Source organism: Ipomoea nil, unplaced genomic scaffold (genome assembly GCF_001879475.1).
Source record: "Ipomoea nil cultivar Tokyo-kokei standard unplaced genomic scaffold, Asagao_1.1 scaffold2975, whole genome shotgun sequence".
Lineage (NCBI taxonomy): Eukaryota > Viridiplantae > Streptophyta > Magnoliopsida > Solanales > Convolvulaceae > Ipomoea > Ipomoea nil.
The window spans coordinates 2,886,908-2,914,638 of NW_017619403.1; the positions used below are offsets into that span (position 1 = coordinate 2,886,908).

General features: G+C 35.8%; 5 protein-coding genes across 9 annotated transcripts; 3 read left to right on the top strand and 2 right to left on the bottom strand.

Annotated features, from left to right (window-relative positions):
- Positions 1-1,350: 1,350 nt before the first annotated feature.
- On the top strand, positions 1,351-4,083 carry LOC109163092 (protein SRG1-like). The gene is made up of 4 exons (XM_019311810.1): positions 1,351-1,805; positions 2,331-2,578; positions 2,992-3,313; positions 3,676-4,083. The coding sequence occupies exons 1-4, from the start codon at positions 1,539-1,541 to the stop codon at positions 3,922-3,924; spliced, it is 1,086 nt and encodes a 361-aa protein (XP_019167355.1). The 5' UTR covers positions 1,351-1,538; the 3' UTR covers positions 3,925-4,083.
- Positions 4,084-7,708: 3,625 nt separating this feature from the next.
- Positions 7,709-10,423, top strand: LOC109163089 (glycerol kinase). Its single transcript, XM_019311804.1, has 4 exons — positions 7,709-8,008; positions 8,087-8,308; positions 8,968-9,934; positions 10,042-10,423. The coding sequence occupies exons 1-4, from the start codon at positions 7,872-7,874 to the stop codon at positions 10,285-10,287; spliced, it is 1,572 nt and encodes a 523-aa protein (XP_019167349.1). The 5' UTR covers positions 7,709-7,871; the 3' UTR covers positions 10,288-10,423.
- Positions 10,305-16,770, bottom strand: LOC109163091 (haloalkane dehalogenase 2). Of its 3 annotated transcripts, none has more exons than XM_019311809.1 (12): positions 16,388-16,723; positions 16,189-16,264; positions 15,913-15,998; positions 15,611-15,704; positions 15,428-15,504; positions 15,121-15,248; positions 14,244-14,315; positions 13,821-13,891; positions 12,555-12,630; positions 11,278-11,421; positions 11,127-11,196; positions 10,305-10,470 (listed from the first exon to the last, which is right to left on the bottom strand). In XM_019311809.1, the coding sequence occupies exons 1-11, from the start codon at positions 16,652-16,654 to the stop codon at positions 11,157-11,159; spliced, it is 1,131 nt and encodes a 376-aa protein (XP_019167354.1). In that variant the 5' UTR covers positions 16,655-16,723; the 3' UTR covers positions 10,305-10,470; positions 11,127-11,156. The 3 variants fall into 3 exon arrangements, with proteins under 3 accessions (XP_019167354.1, XP_019167353.1, XP_019167352.1); XM_019311808.1 differs by having other exon boundaries at positions 11,113-11,196; XM_019311807.1 differs by lacking the exon at positions 10,305-10,470 and having other exon boundaries at positions 10,919-11,196; positions 16,388-16,770.
- A 551-nt stretch (positions 16,771-17,321) lies between these two features.
- LOC109163088 (protein FAR1-RELATED SEQUENCE 6) lies at positions 17,322-20,717 on the top strand. Of its 2 annotated transcripts, none has more exons than XM_019311801.1 (3): positions 17,322-17,483; positions 18,515-20,547; positions 20,588-20,717. In XM_019311801.1, the coding sequence occupies exon 2, from the start codon at positions 18,515-18,517 to the stop codon at positions 20,525-20,527; it is 2,013 nt and encodes a 670-aa protein (XP_019167346.1). In that variant the 5' UTR covers positions 17,322-17,483; the 3' UTR covers positions 20,528-20,547; positions 20,588-20,717. The 2 variants fall into 2 exon arrangements, with proteins under 2 accessions (XP_019167346.1, XP_019167347.1); XM_019311802.1 differs by lacking the exon at positions 20,588-20,717 and having other exon boundaries at positions 18,515-19,154; positions 19,242-20,581.
- Positions 20,718-23,341: 2,624 nt separating this feature from the next.
- Positions 23,342-27,666, bottom strand: LOC109163090 (signal recognition particle 54 kDa protein 2-like). Of its 2 annotated transcripts, none has more exons than XM_019311806.1 (10): positions 27,444-27,666; positions 27,133-27,403; positions 26,107-26,206; positions 25,741-25,894; positions 24,994-25,144; positions 24,768-24,916; positions 24,558-24,658; positions 24,318-24,475; positions 23,998-24,112; positions 23,342-23,883 (listed from the first exon to the last, which is right to left on the bottom strand). In XM_019311806.1, the coding sequence occupies exons 2-10, from the start codon at positions 27,361-27,363 to the stop codon at positions 23,555-23,557; spliced, it is 1,488 nt and encodes a 495-aa protein (XP_019167351.1). In that variant the 5' UTR covers positions 27,364-27,403; positions 27,444-27,666; the 3' UTR covers positions 23,342-23,554. The 2 variants fall into 2 exon arrangements, with proteins under 2 accessions (XP_019167351.1, XP_019167350.1); XM_019311805.1 differs by having other exon boundaries at positions 27,133-27,406; positions 27,442-27,666.
- Positions 27,667-27,731: the final 65 nt, after the last annotated feature.

Sequence of the window (27,731 nt, forward strand, 5' to 3'; positions counted from 1 at the left end):
TTAAACAAACTAAGTCTAACTAGACCTTAATTAGATCATATTATAGACGCCTACAAAGGAGTCTTGCTTATTCTCATCCTTAGCCACTTGCAACTTGGTGTGCTTGTGATCATATAGATGTGGGGTTGTGAGTAATAGAGAAAAAAAAAAACAAAGAACTCCATGGGGGAAAGAAAGAGCTAGAAAGCACTGAATCTCTGATGAGATAATAGATAAGATAGAGTAAAGTGTATGGGGAAAGCAAATGGTCTTGGGAAGATAATAAAGATAGAGTGAATAAAAAATGGAGTTCTACTACAAATGTGTAATGTAAAGAAAAAAAATAAAAATGTGTAATGTAATGTACTCCGTATTTTTTAAGCTTCTTTAGTTACAAATAAAAATGTGTAATGTAACTTATGTAAGGAAAAAAAAAGTAGTGTCTTTTTTTGTAAAGACGCGTATTGTATTCTTAAATAAAAATTATAATATTACTATTTTCCTATATTAACTTTATATTCTCTCTCCTCGTTTATTATCTCTTCCAAGACCAATTAGAACATCTTTACTAATTTATTTTTATTGTGATTTTTGAAGAGTTTTTATAAATGTGATTAAGAAACAAGAAAACTGTGAAAAAAAACAAAATTTGACATTTAAAAAAAAAGTTGTTCAAAAGTCAGAATGATCGCCAGCTGGGGACTACTCTCACGCGCCCCAGCGAGCGCGAAGTGCGCCTAACGTGCATTCGGCGCTCTTCTCTATTTTTTTCCTTGCCAAAAACTTGATTTGGCAGGAAAAATTATTTTGCTGAATTAAAACCAACCCCTCGAACTTTCAACCCCTTTTAAGGGATATAAAAGAGATTTATTTTTTAAAACTAACCCCTCGAACTTCCGACCTCTTTTAAAAAGCAAGAGAGATTTATATTTTCATATGAGAGGGGGCTTGAACATCTAACTTCTTTTAAATCTTTTAAAGGATAAGAGTGCACAGTCACTCACCCAACCTAAATGTGACTTTTAATTTTAATTTTTTTTTTTACAGAATGTTTTTTATCTCTCTTTTAAAAAAAAGATATTATCTTTTTTTTTTTTTTTTTTTTTTTTTTTAATGCTACTGACTCTAATATAATGTAATATATGTTTATAACTACCCTCTCAATCCACTGAAGCACAAAAAATCAATAATGTCTTCACTAAAACTCGAGCTCATAACCTCTTATATGAAAGTTCAATCCGAGTGACATTAAACCACAAGGTCTTGGCATATCTCCTTTTTTTTATTCACTCATTTTTCATCTTCTCCAATCGCACTCTATTCTATTCTCTACTTGGTACAGAAAAAAAAAATCATCCCAAAAAGTAACTTCTGAAGAGACTAATGAATTTAAGTCAATAAAAATAGACAAATAAAAGGGAACAAACGAGGTACTCCAAAATTTATAATGGAATAGCGATTTGGACTGCTTGTACTCAAGCTGGAGTATAGATGCACAAGATCATCAAGACATCTGGATTTAAGAAAGAAAAAGATATTTGAAGATCGAGTAGAGTAGCATGGATAGATTTTCAGAGATGGCTGCAGATGTGTTGCTCTCAAAAAGGGTCCAAGAAATGGTCATCAATGGTGAGGAGCCATCAGGGCCATATATTTGCAGATCAGTTGGGGAAGAAGAAGAAGAAGATGACCATGACACCTGCAAGGCTAAATCTACCATTCCCACCATTGATTTAAGCTGTTTTTTGCACAACCACCAAGAGAGTAGTTATGTCACAGAACTACACAAACTCAGATCAGCCCTCTCTTCATGGGGTTGTTTTCAGGTTTGATCTCTGCAACTCAAGAGTAAAACACCACTGTTATATGAGTATTTGACGATTAGCAGATAACTGTTAGCTAATTGTGTTAACAATTTTAAGCGGTGTTTGGTAAATAACTTAATTGATTGAGTTAATAGGGATTAGTTGATAATATTAGTGGATTGTAGAAAAATGTTTAGTAAATTAGTTGTTAGCTAATAATAGATTATATGCAAAATGAATTTCTCAAAAAATTGATCGAAAAAATTACTTTTAACTTTTTAAGTAGCTTTTTGAATTTTAACGTTTTGAAATAATAAGCTGTTATAAAAAAAGTTAATTAATCAAACACTTATATTAGTTATTTAACCAAATCAAATCACTAATAATAGTCAAATAAATCAAAATTGACTGATAAGCTAATTATGTTATAGGGCCTTAATCAAGGGTAATATTAGCTGTTTGTTGAGAGGTAGTTGATAAATAAGTTTCTGTTTGTTAAGTTATATATCTCAAAATATAATTTAGAATTATTTGTTGTATTTTTAGGCAATTGGACATGGGATTTCTACTTCTTTTCTGGATAAGATACTGCAAATTTCAAGGGAGTTCTTTGAACAACCAATGGAAGAGAAGATGAAGTATGCCAAAGGTGTAAGAGATTTTGAAGGTTATGGAGGTGATCCTGTTCCTCAAGATGGGCAGTCTCTTGATTGGTCCGATCGTCTCTTTCTCAATGGTTATCCTGAAGATAGAAGAAATTATAATTTATGGCCAAAATATCCCAACTCTTTCAGGTAATTAATTACTTATTCTAAGTTATTTATTTGTAGAATTGGAGGTAAATTAGTTATTAGTCTGTTTGGTAAAATAATTAGCCTAGTTAATTTTGATTTATTTAATCATTATTAGTTGTTTAACTTGGTTCAGCAATTAATATGTGTTTGATTAATTAGTTTTTGTAACAACTTATTGCTCCAAAATGCTAAAATTTAAAAAGTTGCTCAAAATAGTTTTTTTGATCAGCTTTTTTAGAAAGTCATTCTGTATGTAATCAGCTATCAGCTAACAGCTAATTTACCAAATATTTTTCTACAATCAGCTAATACTATCAACTAATTAAACTAACACACTAATCCAATCAGCTAACAGTTATCAGCTAACAACAATTTACCAAACATCACATTATATATATGTTCCATGCATGCAGAGAAGTGTTGGAAGAGTACATAGAGAAGATGAAAATGGTGACAGAAATGGTGTCAAAAGCCATGGCAAAATCACTAAATTTGGAAGAAAATTGCTTCCTGAAACAGTTTGGTGAAAGATCACAACTGGATGCAAGGTTCAACTATTATTCCCCATGTGAAAGGCCAGATCTTGTTCTTGGACTGAAGCCCCATTCAGATGGGTCAGGCTACACCATAATCATTCAAGATGAAATAGGCCTCCAAGTTCTCAAGGATCACAAATGGTTCACTGTTCCTAAAAACCCCCATGCCCTCCTCATTCTCATGGCTGATCAAATGGAGGTAAGTAAAAACAACTAATAAACACTACTGGAAATTATGGAATTTCCGACCACCTGAAAGTGATCTTAAATCAAGTCTCGAAAGCTTTATTCCGACCACTTTTGGTATTCGAAAAAATCTTTGTTGCTATTTCCGACCACTTTTTGCTTTCAACTTGATTTAAGATCACTTTCTGATGGTCGGAAATTTCATAATTTCCCACAGTGAAAACTTGGGCTTTAATTTTGGTTTCGCAATCATTATACCATTAAAAACTTTCAATCCATTAAAAACGACCATTCAGTATACTAAAAATGAATATTGCACCATCGCATAATTTAACTTAGTTTCTTACCTAAACCACATAGGATTTTTTATTGCAGATAATGAGTAATGGGATATTGAAGAGCCCAGTGCATAGGGTTTTGAGTAGTTCAAAGAGGGACAGAATATCTATAGCAGTATTTTACACACCTGAAATGGGAAAAGAAATTGGACCAGAAGAAGGGCTACTTAATAATGAGGAAAGCCAAAGAGTATACAAGAATGTGAAAGACTATGCAGATATTCACTGGGAAAATTACCAAAGTGGGAGGGCTATGAGACCATTGCTTCATATAGCACATGTCTAGAATAATAAGCTAAGCTCACTTAATATAATATTCATCCTTATTAGCTCTTTATACTGCTTAATGTCCTAATAATTTACATTTGTATGTACAATATTATATATGCATGTGTGTGCGCATATATTTACCTTCTCCTAGATTAAACTCAATCATCATTTTCAACTTTTTAGATTAAATAGATATGATGAGTTTAAGACTCAAGGGTGCATTAATTAAGCACTCGTGCTCAGGCTAAATTTGTGCATCACAAGTAATGTACTGAATAGCGATAAAATTGACGAGACGATAAATAGAACACAAGATTTTTATGTGAACACCCATGAGGTTTCATGTTCAAGATTATTGAACTTCTGGAAAGCCATCAATGGTGGCTTGCTTTAATTTGGTCAAGAAGACAAAGGGGAAAAGGGCACTAAAACTAGAGAAAGAAAAATGTAACTTGGGCACTTTGGGTTCTAGTGGCATGGGTTACCTAATATTTGAAGGGATATAAATTACGGTGACTCAATGACTCAGCACACACGATCAAATATTGATGGATACAAGAAATTTGTCCATTATTAACATTCTTCCAAAAGGAAGATCCCCAACCCGGCCTGACAAAGCATTTGAGAGGATGTAAATCATGCTAGACCGGTGCTCACTTTAAGAGGTTACTCCCACACTGCCGCTGGTGAGACTCGATCCCTGATAATTCTTCTAAAGTTTCACCTCTATGACCAGTTGAGCTATCCATGCGAGCCTGAGCATTATTAACATGGTTTGGCACTTGGCAGTTGGCAGGCAACCAGATATTCGGCGGACTAATGAACATAGGGAGCAACGCCCATCCTTTTCAGAGTATAGTTTGGATGAGATCGAAGACTACTTCATAAGTTATCACCAAAAAAAGAATAAAAAAATAAAAATCCAGTTTTCTTGTGAAAAGTCCAACTCATCCTACTTGTTCGGTTGTTCCATGTTCCCATTTCGGATAAATTTATTTTTCGTCCCCTAAAATCAAGGTGACAACTCAGGCAAGTATATGGGATTGCATTAAGTATTAACGATAATTGTTTAATTGGTAGATATTCTTTACAAAATTAACTTTTAATGATAAGTAATATTACATCCTTATCTTTTTAAAGTTTATTTTTTAATATTTATTTCTTTATATGACAATATTTGATATTTAAGTTATATAACACATGTAAGTTCAATTTATTAATTACTAAAAGTTATAAATTAATTTTTTTTTCTTTTCTAAATCTACAATTCTAATAAGAGCCAATAATGTTAGGCCCTTAACTGGAAAAAAAATATGTCGGTCCTATTGTTTCTTAAAATAAATGGTTCATATTATACTATTGTTTCTTAAAATGAATGGTTTATATTATTTTTATTTTAGTATTTTATATTGATTTTCCTTATTTACCCTCTATTATATTATTTTCTTCCCTTAAATAACCTAAATTCCGTTAGCATAAACTTTAGTAACGGAATATTCCGTTAAGTATTTATTATTTTAACTTACACATTAATTTCTATAAGAAAAGTCTTAGTTTCGAACCACATCCCAATTAGAGTTGGCATAATTGTTAAACATATACTACGAATATGTTAAAATATATTTAAAATATATATAATATAAAATTTAACATAAACTTTGTTCAAATAATTACTCTGACTAAATACATAACATTCAAAGTTAAGCATCAAAGATTATAAATCAAGAACTTTAAAAATCATTTGATCAGAAAAAAAACTTAATATTCTTTTGATTATTTAGATCAGAAAAAAAACTTAATATTTCAATTATACTTTTGCATTAATATTTTTGTATGTATTTATTTTTTTAAAAAAACCAATGATTGCATTATTGTTGATGAAAAGTATATACGCCACTTTATTACTCTTATTAAACTAAATAAAGTAGTAGCTACAACAAAAAATAATACATATGCATTTAATTAATTTAGAATTAGATGTCTATAATGCCTTTATTTAAAAAAAAAAAATTATTCATTATAAAAAATTTTAAAAATAGATATAATTTCATTAGTTATATTATCTTTATTTTCTACAATTCAAATATTCATTACCTTCAAATTTATCAATTTATTATATTCACTGCATTGTCCATTGTCTTCTTTCTACATTATCTTGTAATTATTAAATATCAAAGTTATAATACAAAATACATTATATATATTTATTTACCAAGTATTTTATACAAATATAATAAATATTAATATTTTGTTCAATACTTTCACATGATAACCTACGACACACATCTCACAATGCATGAAACATGTAGGGAAAAACTACCACTACCAAATATCAATTAAAAAATTCAATAAATTAAATATTATCTTGTATTTATATATTTTGAATTACCGATTTAAATAAAAAAAAATCAATATTTATTTACATATGCATGAACATCTCTGATATGCATGTCCACCTTGCAAGGTGGACACGGTTCCATAGCATAATTTGCCCACTTTATTGCTCTTAAACTAAATAAAGTAGTAGATACAACAAAAAATAATACATATGCATTTAATTAATTTAGAATTAGATGTCTATAATGCCTTTATTTTAAAAAAAAATTATTCATTATAAAAAATTTTAAAAATAGATATAATTTCATTAGTTATATTATCTTTATTTTCTACAATTCAAAGATTCATTACCTTCAAATTTATTATATTCACTGCATTGTCCATTGTCTTCTTTTTACATTATCTTGTAATTAAATATCAAAATTATAATACAAAATACATTATATATATTTATTTACCAAGTATTTTATACAAATATAATAAATATTAATATTTTGTTCAATACTTTCACATGATAACCTACGACACACATCTCACAATGCATGAAACATGTAGGGGAAAACTACCACTACCAAATATAGATTAGAAAATTCAATAAATATTATCTTGCATTTATATATTTTGAATTACCGATTTAAATAAACAAATTCAATATTTATTTACATATGCATGAACATCTCCGATATAATATTGCGTTGATATACTTTGAAATACTTATTTAAAAATAATCATTGGGCATTATCCTATTCGCGCAAAGCGCGTAAAAAAACTAGTGTTACTAATAACTTTATTACATCGTAGTATATGAATACAATCTTTAATTAGTCATAAAATTGATTGCCTTCATCCTTTAGAAATATATTAAGAACAAAAAGTGTAATATCTTTTATAAGTGACTATTTTAGTCATTCAAATGACAAAAAAAAAAAAAAAAAAAAAAAAAAAGTGAATGATTAGCTTGTGTTGTTTTCTCTCATTAATAATAGGGGCATTGGGGTTTTGGCATATCCACCAATTGCTATGCATAAACTTTTATAGGCGGAGAATACCGGTATGACATGGTCTCAGTTAATTTATATATAAGTCTAGTCTTCGTTGTTGCTTTAAGATGTTCCATCTTTTTGAAGGCAACAATATTGGTCGCTTTTTCCGTCCTTAGGAGATGGCGATCAGTTTGGTCGCCATCTCCAATCGTCAGAGATGGCTACGCCTTCTCCGACGACGCCTTAGTCTCTGTCGTCAATTTTTATTGCCGGACAATCGCTGAAATTTTAGAGACCTGATATTACAAGTCACTAATAAGTAAGTCTTGATGAACTAAATTAACACGTTTATGTACCTAATTGTAACTTTAAAAAGTTTGAAGGTGTAATTGATTTATGAGGTAAAGTTGGAGACTTTTCCCCATTTTAGTATAATGTATGTATTACAATTTTAAGTATTTAGAAGTGTATGCCCAAATGTCCGTGATTGGATTAACTACCCAACTGCATTTTCTAAAGATTCCAAGAATTGGGATTTCAATTTTCAAAGCATATAAGTCAACACGACACTCCCTCGTTGCAACCTTAGACTCATCGCCAGAGCGCGAATTGTATCCACACCAGAGAAGAAGGAGAAAGAAAAATGTCTAAGGAAGAACAAGTGTTCGTCGGCTCCATTGATCAAGGCACAACCAGCACCCGCTTCATCATCTACGACCGTTCCGCCCGACCTGTTGTATCGCACCAGATCGAGTTCACCCAGTTCTACCCCCAGGCCGGGTGGGTTTTCTTCAATTTCCCATTTCAAGATTCAATTTTTCTTCTTTTTTTGTAATGATTATTATCTGGGTATAATAGATGGGTGGAGCATGATCCGGTGGAGATTCTGGAGAGTGTGAAGGTCTGTGTTTCCAAGGCAGTCGACAAGGCCACCGCCGATGGCCACAACGTCGGCCGCTTACTCAAAGCCATTGGTATCACCAACCAGAGAGAGACCACTGTGGTTTGGAGCAAATCCTCAGGGCTTCCTCTCTACAACGCTATTGTTTGGATGGACGCTCGCACTACCTCCATCTGCAGGTCTTCTTTTTTCCTGTTTCATATATATTGTTGCAATTTCTGAATTCAAAACCCAATTCTTTCCCCAAATAAACCCATGAAGGGAGTTTTGGTTCTAATTCTGATAGATCCCCAAGTGATGTTTATAAGTATCAAGTTAGTTTTTGGGAGTTTTTGATTGTTAAGGGACTAAATCTTATCTGGTTTTATGTCTGTGTTCACACATATTTATAGTTTCAAACATATTGGGAGTGTTTGGTAAATGATTGTTATTTGATAGCTGTTAGTTGATTGGGTTAGTAGGTTTAATTAGTTGATAGTATTAGTTGATTGTAGAAAAGTGTTTGGTAAATTAGTTGTTAGCTATTAGCTGATTACATACAAAATGACTTCTCAAAAAGCTGATTGAAAAAGCTACTTTGGGTAGCTTTTTGAATTTTAGCATTTTGGAGCAATAAGTTGTTACAAAAAGCTAATTAATCAAAACACTCATATACCAAGTCAAAAAGCTAATGGTGGTCAAATAAGCCAAAATTGGCTGATAGGCTAACTATTTTATCATATAGGGCCATTATGTACCATGTAGCATTGCTTTAGTATAATTCTGAACTGGGTGACATTACATTCTTGCTTGTCATTCTTCTGAACTTGTGATTGAGTAAAACTTGTTAACTGCTCAGAAAGTTGGAGAAAGAATTACCAGGCGGGAGAACTCATTTTGTTGAGACATGTGGTTTGCCGATAAGCACTTACTTTAGTGCAATGAAGCTGTTGTGGTTGTTGGAGAATGTGGAGGCTGTTAAGGAAGCAGTGAAGAACGGGGATGCGCTGTTTGGAACTATTGACACCTGGCTGATATGGAACATGACGGGAGGGGTGGGGAAAGGTTTACACGTCACTGATGTGTCTAATGCGTCGAGGACTATGTTGATGAATCTTAAAACTCTGGATTGGGATAAGCCAACGCTGGAGTTATTGGGAATTCCTGCGGAGATTTTACCAAAAATTGTGAGTAACTCTGAGATTATAGGAAACATTGCTCAGGGATGGCCGATTACGGGTATTCCAATATCGGGATGTCTTGGAGATCAGCATGCAGCAATGGTTGGGCAAGCTTGCCGAAAAGGTGAAGCGAAAAGCACGTATGGAACTGGGGCGTTCATACTTCTTAACACAGGTGAGAAGACAATTAAGTCGACTCACGGGCTTTTGAGCACTTTAGCTTATAAGCTGGGGCCAAAAGCTCCGGCCAATTACGCTTTGGAGGGCTCGATTGCCATTGCTGGTGCTGCTGTTCAGTGGCTCAGGGATAGTCTCAACTTAATCAGCAGCGCAAGTGAGATTGAGCAGCTGGCGTCGAAGGTGGAATCAACCGGGGGAGTTTATTTTGTGCCAGCTTTTAATGGGTTGTTTGCTCCGTGGTGGCGGGATGATGCTCGGGGAGTTTGTATTGGAATCACGAGGTTTACTAACAAGTGTCACATTGCTCGAGCGGTTCTTGAGAGCATGTGTTTTCAAGTTCGAGATGTGCTGGATTCAATGCACAAGGACGCTGGGGATAAAGGTGAGGTTAAAAATGATCGAGGGGAATTCGTTCTTAGAGTTGATGGTGGTGCTACTGTTAACAATCTTCTGATGCAGATTCAGGTATTCAACCTTTGACATTCACTTGTTCTAAACTTTTTTTTTCACATGTTGCCGAAAACAAACTCTGTTGTTTTGGTGTTTCATAATTTTTTTTAATGATTTTGCAGGCGGATTTGTTGGGTAGTCCAGTGGTGAGGCCAGCGGACATAGAGACAACAGCCCTCGGGGCAGCATATGCTGCTGGATTAGCTGTTGGGATATGGACAGAAGACGAAATATTTTCCAGCGGTGAGAAAATGAAGAAGGACACCATTTTCAAACCAGTGATCGAGGAAGAAGTGAGGAAGAAGAAGGTGGATTCTTGGTGCAAAGCTGTTTCAAGAACTTTCGACTTGGCTGATCTATCTTTGTAACTGAATTCTCTTCTTTCCTTTCAGTACCTATACATTCTTGTTTATATCAGTTACAATGTTCTCCCATTACCTCAAGATAACCGTTGGTCTTTGACTATATATATAGTAGCAATAACAGAACTAGTTTTTAACTTTCGATTTTGACACATTGAGTATTGTTTCACATTCAGCGAAAAATGTCCTCGCTTTGCAGACATTTAACCAAACTTTATGGCGGTTTGGATATTTTTAATCGAATGTGGAACATTTCAAAAGTATAAATGTGTCAAAATTGAGAGTCAAAAATTCGGTCTGAACTTGTAACGATATTTGATGGATCAAAGGTGAAATTAACTCTGTTCCTGAAAATACTGGTATTTGTGTTCCATATGAATAATAATAATAATAACTGTTCACTTTGTTATTTACGATTGCCAGTTAAATCCTTCAGTAAATAGTTACCTGCATCAATTCTGTGGATTGTTCCATGCAGGAGTTGTTCATGCAACAAATGAACAAATCAATTGAGCAAACTGAATTGTGTTGCAGAAATAAGATGGTTCCATATGACTTTTTGGATAATTTTAATTTAAATAAATTTCCCCAGAAGAGTATTAAAATAACTTGCATATCTCAGCATGTTTAGGCACATAAAGGCCAAAACTTTCTGCATTCTGTTGAAACTAGAAACTAACATTTCTGCAGTAGTTGGCAATATTTTACAATACTCACATGAAACTGAGATTTTTTCTGGTAAGGATGTACAAGCTGAGTATGTATTTTATCAAACAGTGATGTTTAACTTACCAATAATGCATATATAATTCTTCACATGGAACAAACACTTGAAATTGGTATGAGAATTCATGCTGGGAAACCATATGCCAAGATCATAAAAAGACTCTCAAGGCATCAACTACTTTTTCGGGCCTGCATATACATAACTTGCTGTTATAGTTTACGAACATAACAGAGTCAATACATACAAAAAAAGAAACTGAAGTGAATTACCAGTCTTCTTGCGGCATGTGGCCTGCACCTTCAATCAGTTTAAGCTTAACTGAGTCAGGGTTTCCCTTTTGAAACTCTTCAGCCACTGATTGTGGAAGATACTTATCTGATATTCCCCATGCCACTAGAATTGGCTTATCCCAACTGAAACACGACAGATTTTCTAAACGGATTAGTAGCATTTACATAGCTCTGAGCTCTGATTTGCCAATAAATTCTAGCCTAGCTACTTAAGAGACATACTTTTTTTTATGTGTCCCACCTCATACAAAAGGACTGATATTGGAAGGATGTATTGTTTATTGCCAATTATTTGCAGGTTTTTGTCAAGGGTTTTTGGGTGTTCTATATTAATGGGCATCATATATTTCAAGAATAATTAGTGAACATATCAGTATAGTCATTATCATAGTTATCACGGCGCCCTTTTAAGTCGCGGCGCTCCCCGACCGCCTTGTCGCCTACGCGACTAGGCGCCCGCTTAGGCGACGCCTAGGCGAAGAGTAATATATATATATATTCTCATATTATACAACAATTACTGCCAGCATATTTGATATATTATATATATTATATAAATACGGAATATAATAATAATAATAATAATAATATGAGAATATATATTGGGAAGAATTATATATAATATATGTGGAAATAGGCAGTGGAAATAGGCAGCCTTATTTATTATATTCTAGGAAGTTGTAGCTGCAGTAGCTTTCATTACAAAACAGAAGCAGAAAACTATTCATTTTCTCAAGGCTACAACTTTCTAGGAGTAATAAAGTAAATATAAAGTAAATAAGTCTGAACAAAGAAGCCAAGAAGAAAGAAAGAAGGAAAAGGAAGAAAAAAAATCAAGAATGGCAGTCGACGACAGTGGTGGGAGAAGAAAGAAGCACCGATGACGACCCACAGCGGTGGGACGGCGTCATCCGTGGCTGTGGGTCACTGGGTTGGCTTTCTTCTTCTCATACCATTTTTTTTTAAAAGATAAAGTTAAAAATGGGTAGGGTTTATGGGTTTGGACGCCAAATCGGCGTCCTTGGCGTCGTCTAGGATGCAAAGGCGACGCCGGAGCTCGCCTCACCATTTTCAGGCGAGGCGAAGCCTCCAGGCGTCCTGTCTCCACCGACAGGACGCCAAGGCGTCGCCTAGGCGACGCCATGATAACTATGGTCATTATTTAGTATAACTTGAACATCGTAATATAAATATATTCATTTCAATTGAAAGAAGGTTTCCTATATTATTTATAATAATGAGAATATCATTAATACCTTCCAGAGGCAAAGCCAGATGATATCTGGCTCTGGATGTCCTTGAAATTAGCTCTCTTTGCCGAATCAAGCAGAGCTGAAACTCACAGTGTTATTATCAGTCCAAAAAGAATGCCTCAACCATATTTATGAATATACATGTGCATAGCTTGAATAGATGAATATATTGAATGTTTTTATTTTAAAAAGAAAAAAGAAAACCAAATTTTCTTCATTAACTAAAAACAAAAAATTGTATAGGCATGAATGTGATAAGAGTAAAGAGACAGGATCAAGAAATCTAGGAGATTATGATATCGAAAGTAAAACCAAAGGAAAGAAAAAACAAGGGAATTCAAAGAATATCCCTCCAACAAGAATAAATTCTTGCCCACAGCTACTTAGAGCTAATTGTTCCAATTCTACTGGATGCCCCCTCTTCTAAGAGATGGTCCCTATTTATAATCTATTACCATATGTAAAATAAGGTAGGAGCATCAATTACTGATTACATAATTATTCAATCCCTAATTATACTCTCCATAAAATCAGTCAATCCCTTATTCTATGCTTCCTTGAATTCTATCACTAGAATGATTTGATAACTTTCCTTTCCTGCCTGATTTGTATCAGAATGCATTGTTCAAATTCTACTTAATACCAAATAAACTGGACAAACAATTTTCATAGAATATCCACAATGTTCAGACAACTTTCTTGGCATAAATCCTAAATTTAAATCCTCTCAATATTTTGAATGTGATGCTTAGAAGTATAGGCCACAAGACCCCTATCATGAAATCTAGCCTTGTATAATTGATACGTAATTAATTTGAATGTCTCTCAAATACTAAACACATCTTTTATGGTTTAAATTTTTGCATGCATCTTTGTGGAGGCTCTCAATGTAAGTGGCATTTTCCCTATGAAGGGGTGAAGGAGATTATGGCATTTAGGCATTATCAATTTGCAGAAATAAAATTCCAAGACCTCTAAAGCTGTCTTGCATGCTGATTCAAGTTAGGATGTGATTCAAATGACAGAAATAGGGATGTTGTAGCCTATTAAGTACTGTTTTTTGATCATGAGCTTAAGTACTCGCAGCATGTGCAGCTTTAGTAATCACTGCTAAATGACCAATGAGGCAATTGATTAAACATGCCAAGCCAAATAGTAGTGCTAACTAAACATCTAATTACAAGCTATATTGGGATGTGTGGACTCATGCAAATGCATAATTATAACATGTTAAGCTTATGGAAAAGTGATAATAAGAATGGGAGGTACCAAAACCCGGACCACTGCTTGACAAATATGGTAACCTGTATACATCAGCCTTCTCCAGTTTTAGGACATAACTGCCATCAAATTAATTTGTTTAGTGTCCTTTGAACATACATACATACATATATATTGAAATACTGAAATGAAACAGGATAATCAAAACCAGTGATATTAAGACACAACAAAACTTATATCAATATATTCTCATGGTAATTGTCTAATTGAGAATGTCCTCTTTCACAAGATTAATAGCTTTTCTAGATTAAGTTAAAGATCACATTTTAAGCATTGCTTTTTTCCGCACAACTTCTTTCTCCCATGAATTATACACAATACAAGATTATTATCAGGTTGACAAAATGACAAGAGTATACAGTCCCAACCAAGAAAATTTTTGTATTTAAAGATGCATCTGTTGATACATACGCGCTACCTGCTTCGATGAAGCGCTCAGCCATTACTGCATTCTGGCAAGTAAATTCGCCAAGGAATGGAATTCTAATTGACGAAGAAGGAACAGAGTAAAAATGTTAGCAAATTATGAGCAAAGCAGTTTCAGTACAAAATAAACAGTTATCCCATGCTGACTATATTTGCTTAGCAAAATAAATTTGCAATTATCAAAATACTCATAAATTGGGAAACAGTGATCCACACATGGGTTGTCCAAAGTCCAAACTCATCTTGGACACCAACAGACAATAGGGGATATGTTAGCATAATTAACTTGGCACTTGTAAATCACTTTTTTGTTTCTTTGGTCACATACACACGTATTTATAGGCAAACCAAAGGTTATGGAGAATATTCATCAAATAAGGAACCCAAATGAACCAGCTCTCCAATATTAAAAAATTGGTGGACCATGTTTAAAAATGCTTATGGGAAATATTGGGGAAGCACCAAATTTAACATTCTTTCAGTTTTTCCCTCCCACAAGTGAAAATGGGTAGGGGGCTTACAAATTGTCAAATGATATCTTGTAGCCTATAATACCATCCAGATGCACAGTGTTTGATTATGGATCTTGTAGATATACTAGTTTTTGAGTGGTTATTTGGATTAATTAAGAAATTGAGTAAAAGTTGCTAAGTCATGTGTAAAGATTAAAAAAGGATGCTTTTGTCTCTTTGGAGTTTTCAAAATGCAGAGTGCATAAGGAAAACTATTTCCCAGTAGCATGATACTCAATGGAAAGAAGACAAATTTAAAATCAAGGAAACCAGAAGATCACCCACTAAATTTCTTGAGTGAACTTCATGGATGGTCAATACAAGAAGAGCATCAATTTCAAAAATGAAACCTGAGCTGTTGAAAGAGTCCAGGAACGGGAGATGAAGGTGTTAACGGACTGTTCAGAATCGCAAGCTTTGATATTTTGCTTGGGTTTTTTAGGGCCCAAGTTAATCCATATGAGCCTACAAGGAACCCCTACAAGAAAATTATCACAAATATAGTTCAAGGCAATACATCTCTTACAAAAATTATGAGCATAAGTATTGAGTAAATGTCAAACTTCCATTTCTTAAGGTGTGTCTCAGAAGGATAGTTCTTTATCAGGGCAATGCATAGAAATTAACTGCAAACCCCAGATGGTTCATACATCATACCTGGACTACAAGGAAAAAAGGAGATTCAATGCCAAGGACGTCAAGTAACTTATCAAATTGTTCATGGAATTCTTTCTCTGCAATAACATAATTTGGCAATAATTTAAGAAATCTGCTTTAAAGCCAAATTGCCAAAATACACTTTCAGATTTATGATGAGGCTCATAGTGGGATGTAACAAACCAGTGTAGTCAAAACCATATCCTGACTGTGGCTTGTCACTAAACCCAAACCCAATCCAGTCAGGGGCAAAGCAGTGGAACCCATAATCTGCCATCTATTCAAAGAAAATGATAGCGGTTATTCTGGATAATGTAATTACAAATTAAAATATAAGATTAATGGAGAACAGATGAATGAGTTAACAGAGCCTCAAGGTAAAAGACAGTATAGGTCCTACAGGAGCACAGCCAAGGTGCCACCTTTCCCAAATTTCACTTAAGCTGAAAGTCTAGAAGAACTAACAGTTAAACAATCATTGAAACCTGAGACATAACCACTCGATAGCTGTACGATTGAGTTGGAGCGCCGTGGAGGAAGACTATTGTTCCGCGCCTGCTTCCAGGCGATCCTGCAATTGCCAAAACTCTTTAATTTCTTGATTGTATGAATGATTATTATGACATACGGCTATTTGGAGCACCTAATGAAAATTAAGCCACAAATTAGTAAGTTTAATCAACCTAACGGCTAAACCCATAAGATAGGTTATTAGGTAAGCAGAGAATACATAATTAAGGCGATAAAAGGAAATTACTTACCGGTTTCTCTGACAAACCACCTGAATCCGCCGGATTTCACATACGATCCATACTCTCTTCCCTTATCTTCTATTCTCTACTCAAATATCACAAGGGTTCAGTAAAACGAAGTACTTCAATTACTTAAATATCTCTGCTCTAGCCACAATAAATACTACTGTCAGTTCTGGAAAGGTAAAAAGGAATGATTTAGCATTACGTAGAGCATTTGGCCGACGTTTCCGTCCTCGGCAGGGGACTCCGGAAGCTGAATGGCGTTCCGGCTTGACGGATTGTCGGTGACGAAGCCGAAAGGGTTGAACGCCGGCTCGTCGTCATCATTGCCGGAAGCTTTTGCGACGAACGTTAGTGCTCTTCTCTTTGCGAACAGCTTAATGTTATTTGCAGTGGAGTAGGTTGAAGACGAAGAAGATGAGGCGAAGAAGGCATGAGGAGATGTGGAAGGAGAGAGGAAAGAAAACGCCATGGCCAATGGCTTAAGCGAGTGGACGGAGTGCAGAATCTAACGAACACCACTCGCCTCTAGTGATGCTGAATACTGAATATTCTTCCTTACTCTCTACCAATAAAAACCGCCAATTTTTATTAAACTATAATGTTTTATTTAGGAATTTTTGTCTAAAAAAAGAAAAACACACACACACATTTTTTACACGATATTAATATCTGTTCTACTTTTTCAAATATTTTTCGCCTAAAGAACTAAATCCAAGAATTTAAGCCCACCTATAACCATTCATTTGAATGGATAATCAGGATGTCACACTACATAATAGTTGGCGTAAAATTTTATTCTTATTTAAGATAAAATTTATTTATTTTTAATGAATTTTTACCCTTATCAACTTATTCAATATCTAATTTTACTAAACATTTTAATTTTAATCAGTTAACTTATTAAATACGAAGTATAGATTTTCAACTCGCAAATCTCAGTTAGCTTTTTATTTAGGTGTGCAATACTGCAATGTCCTAACTATAGCCTAAATAGAGTATAACAAGTTGAGTTTGGTTGGACCAATTTTTTATTTTCTATTTTTTATGTAAAAGTATTTAAATAGTCACCTTTTTATTTTCATTTAAAAAAAAATAACTCCAATTATTAAATTATGGGTCTTTCTTTCTCATTTTAGTTTCCTTTCTTACCCAAAAATAAAAAATAGAAATGGAGGGATTTATCACCACATGTCCACATCCGATGAGAAGAAAAACATGAGGAAGTATCGGCAGAGCTGAGTTAGATTCTGCCGGAGTGCTACACCGGCGATCATCCTTCGGCGAATCTCCGATTTACGGTAACACACAACCTCCATTTAATAATTTACTTGTTGCTATCATATTTCATTGGCAGTATTTCAAGCACTATATATTTCACTTTCGAACTATGTTCTAGTCGGGTTTTAGGGTTTCTGAAATTAAAAGAGTTGGATGTTTAGCTAAAGTTTTAATGATCTTGGCGAAAAGTGTAGAACTATGATTTGCGTCTTTGCCCTGGGAGTGATACAGAGCTTAAATTCTGAAATTGGGTTGTCTTGTGATCTTTCGAGTCTGTTAGCGCATGATTAGAAAAGACTGGTGCTACATAGGTTTTGGTTATTCTGAAGCCGTTCAAGATAATCACTCATAAAACTAGGTGTGTTAAAGGTTATGGAAGAATTTCACACTTCCTATTCTCTAGGTGTGGAAATCAGACAGTATGATGGAATGAATTATTGGAATTTGGAAGCAGACCCCCATAAGGTGATCAGGGAATCAGGCAGTCTGTCATAATCGGCTAGGTGGCTCCACTCGATTTTATAAATCAAGAGCTAGGCATTTCAAAATCCATGAGATGATATTGGCTGATTGCCATATCCACAAAAGCTTAAAGTTGAAAGGTTAAAAGTTTGTAGCTACTAGCTTATTTTGAAACGTTATTTAAGGTGGCGTTTTGAAATAAACTACTCCGTATTATTTTAAGCTCTCCATGTTTTACCAAACAGAGCTTATAGCTTATTTGTAGCTTAAAATAAGCTATAAGCTCTACCAAACATAGCCTATACTGACATCTATCTACAATGACCTTCTAGTTTGTTTTGACTTTCAGCAATTACTCTCTTTGTATCTTTTGTTTTTTAGTTCCACTAGAGCCCTTATTTTAGCCATTTGATAGAACTTGAAGGAAATTCGAATAGTGAAATCAATAGAGTCCCCTTTGATAACAAGCTCTGGTGCATGAAAAAAATGTACTAATCACATCCATGACTCCATGTAGTCCTTTTTTTTCATTATATGTTTCTTTGACGGCAATAAACTGCTTATTGGCGGTGATTGAATGGTACTTCAGATGGAAGAAGTTTCTCCTGACAGCAAGCAAGCAATCATTGGACAAAACAATGAAATTTTGCAGGATACTGATGGTCAGCAAATAGAGTCTTGTGGCTTAGATGGCCAAAATGGTATTCCTGAAGTGCAGAAAGAATTTGTTGCACCTGCTGTGGGAATGGAGTTTGAGTCGTATGATGATGCTTATAATTATTATAATTGCTATGCCAGAGAGGCTGGATTTCGTGTCAGGGTGAAAAACTCATGGTTCAAAAGAAATAGTGGGGAGAAGTATGGGGCAGTACTGTGTTGCAGCAGCCAGGGCTTCAAAAGAATCAAAGATGTAAACCGGTCAAGGAAGGAGACCCGCACTGGTTGTCCTGCTATGATAAGGATGAGATTGGTGGACTCAAAAAGGTGGAGGGTACTTGAAGTTACACTAGAGCACAATCATGTATTAGGTGCAAAGCTATACAAGTCTATGAAGAAAATTAGTAGCGGAGCCAAGAGAAAGTTGGAAGCAAATTCTAACACTGAAGTACAAACAGTTAAGTTATATCGGGCACTTGTGATTGATACAGGGGGTAATGGGAGCACAAATTCTGGTGCAAGGGAGGCCAGGGGATCAACTGATTATTCTGGTCACTTGAACCTAAGAAAAGGTGATACCCAAGCTATGTATAATTACTTCTGCCGTATGCAACTGACTAACCCAAATTTCTTTTACATGATGGATCTGAATGATGAAGGGCACCTGAGGAATGTGTTCTGGGTTGATGCCAGGTCTAGAGCTGCCTGTTGTTACTTTAGTGACGTGATTTATTTTGATAATACATATTTGTTGAACAAATTTGAGATCCCTCTTGTGGCACTCGTTGGTATAAATCATCATGGTCAATCAGTGTTACTTGGCTGTGGATTGCTTGCTGGTGAAACAATGGACTCGTATATTTGGGTGTTCAAAGCTTGGCTTACTTGTACATCTGGACAACTCCCCCAAACAATTATTACAGACAGATGCAAGACGTTGCAAAGTGCAGTGGCTGAAATGTTTCCGAGGTCTGTTCATTGTTATGATCTATCTCACATTATGAGAAAAGTTCCAGAAAAATTAGGGGGTCTGCGAAACTATGATTCTATCCGAAAGGCCTTCACCAAAACCATATACGAGACGTTGAAGCCAATTGACTTTGAAGCAGCATGGGGATTTATGATCCAAAGGTTTGAGGTTGGTGATCATGAATGGCTTCATTCATTGTATGATGATCGATCCAGATGGGCTCCGGTGTATCTGAAAGACACATTTTTTGCTGGAATGGCCACTGCAAGACCCACAGAAATACTGACTGCTTTTTTTGACAGATATCTCCACAAACAAACTCCTCTTAAAGAGTTCCTTGATAAGTATGAACTAGCTTTACAGAAAAAGCACAAGGAAGAATCCATTGCAGATATGGAGTCAAGAAGTTCAAATCATGAACTGAAGACAAGATGCTCCTTTGAGCTGCAGTTGTCCAAAGTGTACACCCGAGAAATATTTAAAAAATTCCAGTTAGAGGTAGAGGAGATGTATTCTTGTTTCAGTACAACACAGTTGCACGTAGATGGGCCAATAATAATATTTTTGGTCAAGGAACGTGTTTTGGGCGAGTGGAACAGGAGAGAGATTCGCGATTACGAAGTTCTGTACAACAGAGCAGCAGTTGAAGTCCGTTGCATTTGTAGCTGCTTCAATTTCTATGGTTATCTGTGCCGCCATGCTCTATGCGTACTGAACTTCAACGGGGTGGAGGAAATCCCGTCTAAGTACATCTTACCAAGGTGGAAAAAGGATTACAAACGCGTGTGTGTTCCCGATCCAGGCTCCAATCCCGTCAATGGCACTGAGCAGGTTCAATGGTTCAATCAGCTGTACAGAAGCGCGCTCCAAGTCGTGGAGGAAGGCGTGATTTCCTTAGATCATTACAAGGCTGCACTACAAGCGTTTGAAGAATCTCTGAGTAGAGTTCACAGCATTGAAGAGAAACACAAATGAGAGGAGAGCATTCATCTCTGCCTCTCTGGTGACACACCCCCACTAGTTTTCATAATAGTTGATATATAGGTTGTATCATAAATGAGATTTCTTGAATTGTCAATACTTGTTTAGTGGTACTACTTTGTACGGAGTAGTTATTCATTGAATAGTTATGTACTTGTATATCAATTCTCATATCTATTTGCCATATTTTAATGAGTTATTCTACATGAACTCCCAATTTCTACTCCAATTTTTACTCCCTGCTGATGTGTCATTTTTTGATTGATTTAAATAACAAAGTGGGCCACTGTTTTTATTCATTCACTTTTATTTACCCAATAAAACTTATACACGTAGCGGGAGTTATACTCCATGGGAGTACATATATCATTTTCCTATCGTTATACCCCCATGCAATTGATTTTGTCTGCCATAAAGGAGTTATATACATGCGCTATATTGAAATGGTGTGTCATAGTTATTGATGCTTGGCAAATCAACCCGGATGGAATGGTATATGAAATACATTGAAAAATTCTCATGACATTGGTTTGATAGATTAAAAAAAAATAAAAATTAATGACCGTTTCGGTTCCTCGATTATGCTGTGATTACTAAATTGGTCTTCGATTATTAATTTTGACCAATTAAATTATCAATTATTGATTTTGTAACTGATTTTATCCTCTGTAATTATTAAATTCGTCCTCGATCAGTTTGACGGAGGATCAAATCAATTACAAAATTAATAATAATTGAGGATTAAATTGATCAAAATTGATAATCGATGATTAATTTAGTAATTACAGCATAGTCGAGGGATCAAAATGATCATTAATTCATAAAAAAAATTCACCAAAAACTTGCTTTTAGTGGCAGAAAGTGGAGCTTGGGGGCGGAAAACTTGTGTTATAAAAAGAAAAAATTTGAAAAGGAGAAAATAATATTTTGTTGGGTATAAAACTCCGTATTTCACTTCGTTTCTCCCGCCTAAATTCTCCTATCTCCCGCCAGATCTGCAGTCGTTTGCAACTTCAAACCCCAAGCATTAATCGAACAGTCGAACTGGTACTCTCTATCCCTATGCATTTTTATTTGGATTCACAACAAAATTGTTTATTAAAGTTACTTTCGTATCCACATTTCTTCCAATTCTTCACAAACTTGAACTTCCACAATATTTCTGACCTGCTTGACACAATGCACCGAAGCTGTTTGATGAAATGCCAGAGCTTTTATATCTTCTTTTTTCTACGTGTGAAATTGTTTTTAGCGCATTGATCTTACACACTGTGATTAATGGTGTAGTTGTATGCTGATTTTGTGTCTGAAGATTTAGCAGTGATCCTTGAAACCAATGAAGTTCAAGGCGTATCTCACGGACAACGGGGTGAACCTCTTAGAGAAGAGGTTTCTACCTGCCCTTGAAAAGATGGGGAAGATCTGCCATCTCTATCTGACGCGAGACCATGCTTTTTTCCTTCACAATCTCCTTAACGGCGATGGCATCCATTCAATTGCCCAGTTTCGTAAAGAAGCGTTGTTTGATGATTACCGGATCTCCAGCCAAAATGAAGACCGGATTGCGTTTGCCATTGATCTTTCCCTCCTTCAGCGTGCTCTTCGCAGTATCATCAGTATCTACACTGAGTTCTCTGGCAATCCGGGTGGAAATGCCCCTAACCGCCTTCAAATCAAGCTGGTGAAGAAGCTTCCTCCCCATTCCCAACAACCTATGCCCTTTCTCACTTTCGAGACCAAAGGCTATAAGTCTGCTGTTATTCAAGATGTCCCCATCTCTAAGCCTTTGTCGAGGAGCGATGTGCTTGAACTACAAACGGCCCTCGATGCAGCTCAAGATTTACCCCCGACTCTCGTTCAGGTCCCGGACATGAATCAGTTGCAGAACTTTGTTGACAGGATGAAGCATGTTGGGGATGTGCTGGGTGTCTCCATAAGCAAATACGGGGATCTCCACCTGCAAATTTCCACGGCTTTGATTACTCTCGGTGCTGAGTTTCGGAAGCTCCTGGTTATTGGCGAGCAAGCACCCGTTCCAAGCTGGGACCAAGACTTGACAGCTCAATCCCGAACAAGAATGGCAGTTGAGAAGGGTGACGCCATGACAGTGCACGTGAGCGTAAAGCATTTCTTTAAGAGTCTTCAGTGTCACTTGGCTAAGCCTGATTGTGCCTTCTATGGAGTTTCTCCTCAAAGTGCTTGCTTGACTGTGATTTTTCAGTTCTTCATCCCAGGTTCACGGCAAACAGATAAATCCATTAGTCTACACTGCCGCCTCCCTGTTCTTGACCCTGGATCCAATTAACATTACATGAGTTGATCACATTGTCTATTATTGCCCATCAACCATCAAAGGAGCTTTGATTCTTCCTATGTACTTATTATAGTTTTAAATCGTTGAGTATTGTATTCAGTGTCATTACAATGTTGACATGATGTTATTTATCCAACAGACAATGGTTATAGGCTTGTACTTTAGTAAAGATGTTATTTCCTGCATATCAGAGTCAAAAATCCGCTCTGCAATACCATGGATCAGAATCTACCTTGCATTGTGGACCTTGGTTCAAAATAACCTTCGAATTATGTATTTGTAATTGACATATTACGTATCTACAATTAATAGTTTATATATTTGTAAATAACATACATGTGTCTCCAGTTAACATTGTGTCTTAAATTTATTTATAGACACGTACACTATTAACTGTAGCCTGTAGGTGCATAATATGTCAACAGCAAACAAATAATTTTTGAACAAGAATCCACAATTATAACAATTGCATTGTTGCTGCTTAGGCAGGAAAAAGTAGAAAAATTAGAAGCTGCAAATTGATCCATAGCCATACACCTTGGTACATATATTCACATGGCACAAAACTAAGTACTAGTATACTAAGAAATTACAGTAGTGAGAATTCTGTTAAGGAACAGAAAATAGGAAAAGAAAGAAATTGTACTCCTTATCCAGGTAGGCTTGCTTGAATTGTAGGCCTACAATCAGGTTTAATATGTGAGAATTTACTTATCCCCACCACCAAACATACCCATCATATCCTTGGAAGAACCCATTTGTTTCATCAAGCTTTGTAAGCCACCCATGCCACCTATCTGTTTCAACATCTGTGGGGGAAGAACTTTGCTCATGTGCTGTGCATTCATATTTCGGGATAAGGCGCTCATATCTCCTTTCTTTGGAATTTTAAGTCCCTTCATCTTGCTCCATATCTTGGCAAGCCGCTTGTACTCTTCCATCATTTCCATCACTTCGTGCACCAGACGGCCAGATCCCCTTGCTACCCGCATGATGCGTGATTCAGTCATAAGCTTTGGGTTTGTACTGTCCAATTCTGCAATATATGTATGATGTGATAAAATTCAGAAAAACAGACTATAGTTGTATAAGACTGAACCTTCATGGTATACATAACAACAAACTAAACATCAGTGTGTAACGCAATTACCTTCATTGGTCATCGAATCCATCATTGTCATATAACGTTTAATTTTTGCTTGGCTTTCCTTCTCCCGGCCTTTTGGCATTAATTCTTGACTAAATCCTGGAAGCATAGAGAACACCTGAACCACAAAATGAAAGGTTCAAGGCAGTAAGGAATACTGGTCATGTTGTTTATTGATTTATTGTGAAGTAAAATGTGGATGTCAATATATGTAACGGAAAAAGCTCGAGCAGGAGGAACAAATATGTTCAATCATGGATAGAATAACCTTAGACCTAATGCCCACCCACACAATCAGCAAATATAAGAGGTAAGTGGCAAACCTGGCCAATAGGACCCATTTTAAGTATATTTTGGAATTGTTCATACATAATCCTCAAGGTAAAATTCCCCTCAGAGAGCTTTTGGAGAAGCTCAGGCTGTTGATCCATAGGAACAACCTCATGAATTTTGTCCATGAACCCAGACCAATCACCCATGCCTAACAGAAGAAGGGACAATTATAGATGTATCAGAAACAGCCAAAAGCCAATCAAAACAAAGAAATTTTCTGAGATACACACCCAGAAGTCGGCTGACAAATGGCTTAACATCAAAAACTTCAAATTCATCCATGTGCTCTCCAGTACCAATAAAGATAACAGGACTTTTTGTTGCAGCAACTCTGCACATGAACAGATTAAATTTTCATAATGCCATAATAACAGTTTTCAAATAAAAATATTTATCCAAATATATTGTAATTTTACTGGCATACTGCTTATGAAACTTACGCACTAAGAGCACCACCTCCCTTTGCGTGGCCATCCATTTTAGTAACTATTACTGCTCCAACTGCAACACTTTGTTTGAATGCCTGAGCTTGATCAAAAGCAGCTTGACCAATACTGCTATCCATTACAAATATCGCAAGATCCGGTTTCTGAAAACCCAGTGTAAAGGTGAGACTATGCTAATATAGTAATTACATCCTAAACGGCTAAACATATTTGCACATACCGTTGCTTCAGATACTTGACGCATCTCTTCAAAGAGAGCAGCTTCTTGTTTGTGGCGCCCACTGGTGTCAACAATTATGAGATCACAATTTTCCTTCTTGAATCTTTCAACACCTTCCACTGCTATCTTTACAGGGTCAGACTCTGTGTAGCTGTTGCAGAAATATAACATGTACATTAAATGACAAGAAACCAATTGTTCCAGGAAAATACTAATACAGAATATGTATATAGATGGCGCGTGGTGTAACGATGACCCAGATTCTGTACCATATGTTTGCCAGATAAGTATGTAGTCTTAGTTGCTCTTAAATCTACTCATTTGGCAACCCCATGGAAAAGAAAGTTTAAATCAGTTTTCATTTTTGAGAAAAATAAGCTTTGAGACTATCCAGCCTCTTTAATGATATACTTCCCATATAAAATACGTAGCCTATGAAACAAATAACTAAATAATTTTTCAGTTGATCCTGCCTCTTAAATAATATACTTTCCACATAAAATAGGTAGCCTGCTTATTCTGTCACGACTTTGAGTCCAAAATCACATCTTTGCCAAAACATCTTAATCAAAGCGTGCTGTTAAGAACATCCAGCATTTAACTAGATTAAGAATAGAGTTATGCCCCATGATTTAGATGGAAGAATCATTTCAACAGACAGCTCCTTTGAGCTTCTAGAATTTTCAAGAAAGAAAATCATAATTTTGGAAAATAGAAAAATAATAGTTTCATTGAAAAAATATACACCTCCCATAAAAAGGTATTTTAGCTTTGGTTGCATTCTGCTTCAATTGATCAAAAGCACCAGCTCTGAATGTATCCGCACAAACTAGAGCCGGTTTCCAGCCCTTCCTTTGGTGGTAGTAGGCATATTTTGTACATGTTGTTGTTTTCCCAGAACCTGTGACATAATAAAATCCAAAATAGTAAGAGGGAAAAAGGGAAGGGGGGAAAATGAGGCTATTCATTTGATAAATTCAACATTAAGACAAATGACATGGCACACATATCCTGTGCTCATCCTAGCTCATAAGAGTTCTGAAAAATTCCAAAGATTATTTCCCTTGCAAAATAGAAAAAACTATTAGCCCCAAATGGAAAGTGATTACTTGCCTTGCAAACCTACAAACATGACAACACTAGTCTTCCCTTTCTTTGGTGTGAACGATGGTTTTCCAGGATCCAAAATCTTGCAAAGCTCATTAAATACAGCCTAAAACAATTAAGAAACAGCATCACTGTAGAGCATGCAAACAAAAATTGACATGTAACCATGTAAGACCTTCATCAGGAAGCAGCAGCTATGAGGAACATCAACTCTTGTTTGTAATATACAATAGAAACATAAAAGCAGCCAGTTTTCTTACATTTACATCTGGCCATGTTGGTTACACTTGAAACTACAAATAAAGCTGAATCATGCATTTATCAGATTCCTATTATTTTGTCAGACACATGTTCAAGAGGAATGTATTATACACTTAAAGACTTTCCATATAGCTATCTTTTCAACTATCATGACATTTTGGTAGTTCACTTGACAGTAAAAATTGACTTAAGGGACTGACTACCACATCAAACAAGCACTTGCAGCCAAGAACTTGCTGTGGAGACTATTTGCTGCTATATTATAGTTCAAATGATCGATCTCCCCATCTCTTCATCATCTCTCATTTTTACATTCTGCCAGTCTTCTTTGTTTCATAGTCCAAGCACAGCAAAACGAGAACTTAGTTTCCATTGGGACGCTGAGCAATGGAATCAGCAAGTTGCTTTAATGAATCATACATACTAGCTATTACCATCAGGAAAACAAAATTTACAATTACACCAAACAATCACTCTCAAAACCAAAAACACACTACACACAAGACACAACCAACCAAGAAAACCTTAGCTTACGTTTTATCCTTTTCTCTTACAGAATATTTTCCACTTTATCCTTTACAAAAGTATCCACAAATTCCTGATGAATAGGGAAATGGTTATGTTAAATTCACTCCTAAGTCCTCAAATCCTCACATTATTTAAGGGAAAAAATGAATTTCAAAGCAGCTAATGTTATGATGGACACATTCAGAAAGCAATAAATGACATTCAAAGTTTATGCAGAAGTGGAGGAAGAAGTAAGTAACGGACCTGTTGGATGATCTTACGCTTGTTGTGTCCGGCGGCGAGGTCGTCAAGGTTGACGATCCGCTTGATGTTGGTCTGCATATCGCGGACCAGCTTGAACTGAACATCGGCCTGCAGAAGAGCGCGAGTGATCTCGTTGAGGCAATCGTTGAGAACCTTCTCGTCGATGATGGTGGCATTGCTCATCTGCTGGAGAGCACGCGAAATGCTCCCTCCTAGCTGCGCCAACACCATCTTGATTGACGAATGCTGAAATTCAGAATCCGAGGATGATAAGAGAGAGAGAGAGAGAGAGAGAGAGAGAGAGAGAGAGAGAGAGAGAGAAATTTATGTCCCCGGCGCCGGCGATCAGGATGCGACCTCCTCCGACTCACAATATCTCCAGCCTCCGGCGCCCTGCCAATTAATTAAACTGCACTACGCTATCCCAATCCCGTGGCGAGTATAAGAGAATTCGATTGAAGAATTTCTGTTTAGCGTTTAGCCCAAATTATGGCCAATGCAGCCCATAAGCCCAAATATTTCTCACGCCTCATTTCACATTTTTTTTTTTTGGAAATTTATATCGTGGACCAGCCTCACGTAGCAATGTGCGCCCAGGC

Excerpts from the sequence above, each read along its gene's own strand:
- LOC109163092 (XM_019311810.1), top strand. The coding sequence starts at position 1,539 with ATGGATAGATTTTCAGAGATGGCTGCAGATGTGTTGCTCTCAAAAAGG. Across the intron at positions 2,579-2,991 it reads AAATATCCCAACTCTTTCAG|AGAAGTGTTGGAAGAGTACA; the intron begins GTAATTAATTAC and ends CCATGCATGCAG. Across the intron at positions 3,314-3,675 it reads TCATGGCTGATCAAATGGAG|ATAATGAGTAATGGGATATT; the intron begins GTAAGTAAAAAC and ends TTTTTATTGCAG.
- LOC109163089 (XM_019311804.1), top strand. The coding sequence starts at position 7,872 with ATGTCTAAGGAAGAACAAGTGTTCGTCGGCTCCATTGATCAAGGCACA. Across the intron at positions 8,009-8,086 it reads CAGTTCTACCCCCAGGCCGG|ATGGGTGGAGCATGATCCGG; the intron begins GTGGGTTTTCTT and ends TGGGTATAATAG. Across the intron at positions 9,935-10,041 it reads ATCTTCTGATGCAGATTCAG|GCGGATTTGTTGGGTAGTCC; the intron begins GTATTCAACCTT and ends ATGATTTTGCAG.
- LOC109163091 (XM_019311809.1), bottom strand. The coding sequence starts at position 16,654 with ATGGCGTTTTCTTTCCTCTCTCCTTCCACATCTCCTCATGCCTTCTTC. Across the intron at positions 15,999-16,188 it reads GTGGTTTGTCAGAGAAACCG|GATCGCCTGGAAGCAGGCGC; the intron begins GTAAGTAATTTC and ends TGGCAATTGCAG. Across the intron at positions 11,422-12,554 it reads TCTGGCTTTGCCTCTGGAAG|TTGGGATAAGCCAATTCTAG; the intron begins GTATTAATGATA and ends GTCGTGTTTCAG.
- LOC109163088 (XM_019311801.1), top strand. The coding sequence starts at position 18,515 with ATGGAAGAAGTTTCTCCTGACAGCAAGCAAGCAATCATTGGACAAAAC.
- LOC109163090 (XM_019311806.1), bottom strand. The coding sequence starts at position 27,363 with ATGGTGTTGGCGCAGCTAGGAGGGAGCATTTCGCGTGCTCTCCAGCAG. Across the intron at positions 24,476-24,557 it reads ATTTGTCAGCCGACTTCTGG|GCATGGGTGATTGGTCTGGG; the intron begins GTGTGTATCTCA and ends TTCTTCTGTTAG. Across the intron at positions 24,113-24,317 it reads AAATGGGTCCTATTGGCCAG|GTGTTCTCTATGCTTCCAGG; the intron begins GTTTGCCACTTA and ends TTTGTGGTTCAG.